The sequence below is a fragment of the Oratosquilla oratoria genome, chromosome 1 (assembly GCF_046742065.1).
Source record: "Oratosquilla oratoria isolate Oo_2021 chromosome 1, ASM4674206v1, whole genome shotgun sequence".
Taxonomy (NCBI): Eukaryota; Metazoa; Arthropoda; class Malacostraca; order Stomatopoda; family Squillidae; genus Oratosquilla; species Oratosquilla oratoria.
The window spans coordinates 113,866,014-113,868,513 of record NC_134777.1 but is presented as its reverse complement, the minus strand read 5'-3'; the positions used below and the strand labels follow the sequence as shown (position 1 = coordinate 113,868,513).

At 36.4% G+C, this 2,500-nt stretch overlaps 1 protein-coding gene across 1 annotated transcript in view; it reads left to right on the top strand.

Annotated features, from left to right (window-relative positions):
- Positions 1-2,500, top strand: part of LOC143029443 (ribosomal protein S6 kinase alpha-1-like) — an 11,110-nt gene that overhangs the window by 2,771 nt on the left and 5,839 nt on the right. The window contains exon 2 of the mRNA XM_076192091.1: positions 2,499-2,500. This exon is cut by the window's right edge and continues 214 nt beyond it. Coding sequence (XP_076048206.1) covers positions 2,499-2,500 — 2 coding nt within the window. The remainder of the gene's footprint in view (positions 1-2,498) is intronic.

Sequence of the window (2,500 nt, the reverse complement as noted above, 5' to 3'; positions counted from 1 at the left end):
TTATCTCATTATTCACGAACATTTGTGTTGATGATGTTTTGTCCTTTCTAGAAACTAAGCTACAACCATTCCAAGACAAATTCCCCCTTCCGGTTTCCAAAATCATTGCTCTTGTACGCACCTGCGTGTCATCTAATGTCTTTTCCTTTCAAAATCGGTTTTTCAGGCAAAAGTTTGGTTGTAGCATGGGTTCGAATCTTTCTCCTGTTCTGGCTAATCTTTACATGGAATACTTTGAGAGTGTTCTTCTTCCAACAATTAAACCCCCAGGTATGATTTGGTTAAGATACGTTGATGATATTTTCACTCTTTGGGATGAGAGTTGGGGTCCCTTTGATATTTTTCTAGATAAACTTAATAATTTAACAACCAACATCAAGTTCAAAGTGGAATGGGAAAAAGATGACAAAATCCCCTTTTTAGACATCTTAATCATGAAGAATGGGAATAAGCTTGCCTTTACTGTTTTTAGAAAGAACACTCATTCAGGTAGTTACCTCCATTTCTTCAGTCATCACCCAGATCACATTAAAAGGAGTGTAGCTTCGGGACTTTTTCTCCGAGCCTTTAGGATTTGTAGCCCCCAATTTTTAGAACACGAATTAACTTCCATCAAGTCCCAATTAACAAAATTAGCCTACCCTCATTGGTTTCTGGATAAAGCCCTTAGTCAAGCCAGAGCAAGTTTTTTCAAACACCCTACCACTAAGTTAAAGAAAGAGAGAAAAAATCCCCTAGTCATCCCCTTCTCAGAGTCCATCAGTCAATTGTCCAAGTTTCTTCCCAAAGAGAAAGTAAATTTAATTCATAACTACCCTAATACTATTAATAAAAAAGTTGTTAATGTTCACCAGAGGTTGAAGGAAGAACATATCCCAGGTGTTTACTCCCATGTAAAGATTGTAACCTTTCATACATTGGCCAGACGGGAAGAGACCTACCGACAAGATTAAATGAACACAAAAGGTCGATTAGATATGGCCAAATAAATTCAGCAGTGTTTCAACACGTTAATAAATTTAATCACCGGATGGACTGGGAGAAATCTGATCTCATTTATAAATCAGGGTGTGGGTTCAGAAGGAAAATGGTGGAATCAACATTAATTGATTATCTGCCCACGATGAATATTTCCAAGGGTTAATGGACCCCAGACATCATTTCAGGACTATTCATCACCAAAAATATTGTCAACAAGCTTCCTCCCCCTCCCCCTGACCCGACCTCGTGTCAGCCTCAGGTCAACTAGGGTTGGGGCAGTGATGTTCTTTATTTTCTCATGTTCCCTTTCTTTTGTAAGAGGTTGCTACTTAAGATAGCCTCCTCCCTGCCACTTTGTACTACTGAAGAGGATTGCAGGTAGCAATCGAAATATATAGTTCCGCTTACGCAACTTTTTCTTTCGTCCGACTGTGGTGTTAGTTGTGATATATGTATATATATGCGTGTGTGTGTGTGTGTGTGTGTGTGTGTGTGTGTGTGTGTGTGTATGTGTGTGTGCGTGTGTGCATGTGTGTGTGTGTGTCAACAAATATGTATATATATATATATATATATATATAATATATATATATATGTATATATATATGTATGTATATATATATACAATATATATATATACATATATATATATATATTATATATATATACATATACATATATGTATATATGTATATTATATATACATATATATATATATATGTATATATCATATATACATGATATATATATAATATATATATATATATATATGTGTGTATATATATATATATATATATATATATATATATAATATATATATATATATATATATATATATACAAAGTATTATATCCAAATAGTTTTCAGTCGAAAGACTACAGATGATGACGCAGCCTGGATTTTAGGCTGGGACGCTCCAATAAGCCCTGTGAATATAGAGTCGTTGTAACCATTTTGTTTTGGTGGTGTATTATATAGAATATATAAAGTTTAAAGCAAAAATATTTCATTTGGCTCGAGCAACCCACCATCATTGGTTGGTTACGACTGTCTCGACCGCTTATGGGAGTCAGTAGATGACCAACACTCTAGGAACATATACATTTCGAGCACATGTCGATATTCATCAGCTAAGAACGATACTGAATGAAAGATAAGGAAACGATGTGCTTCATGAAGGAGACAAAGCCACACACATACACACTCGTGGCACATTGGTTATAGTTCCCGGCCGCCACTACGGAAGTCCGGGTTCAAATCTCATCCAGGCCTGAAATAATTTCAGTATCACTGCGCTCCGGGTCGTTACTCCAACTGCCGTAGGTGTGGATTTGGGAGTGTGTTTGCGTATATGGTCACAGTATTACCCATAGATCGGTCATATATAAGCTCTGAGCTCTCTTCCGGAAGGAAATAGCTATCGATCACGAGTCCAACACGTGACACTGTCCCCCACAGAAGGCTAGTTCAGAAGATCAAGAGTTATAACATCAGAGTTAACATTTTGTCATGGATAGCA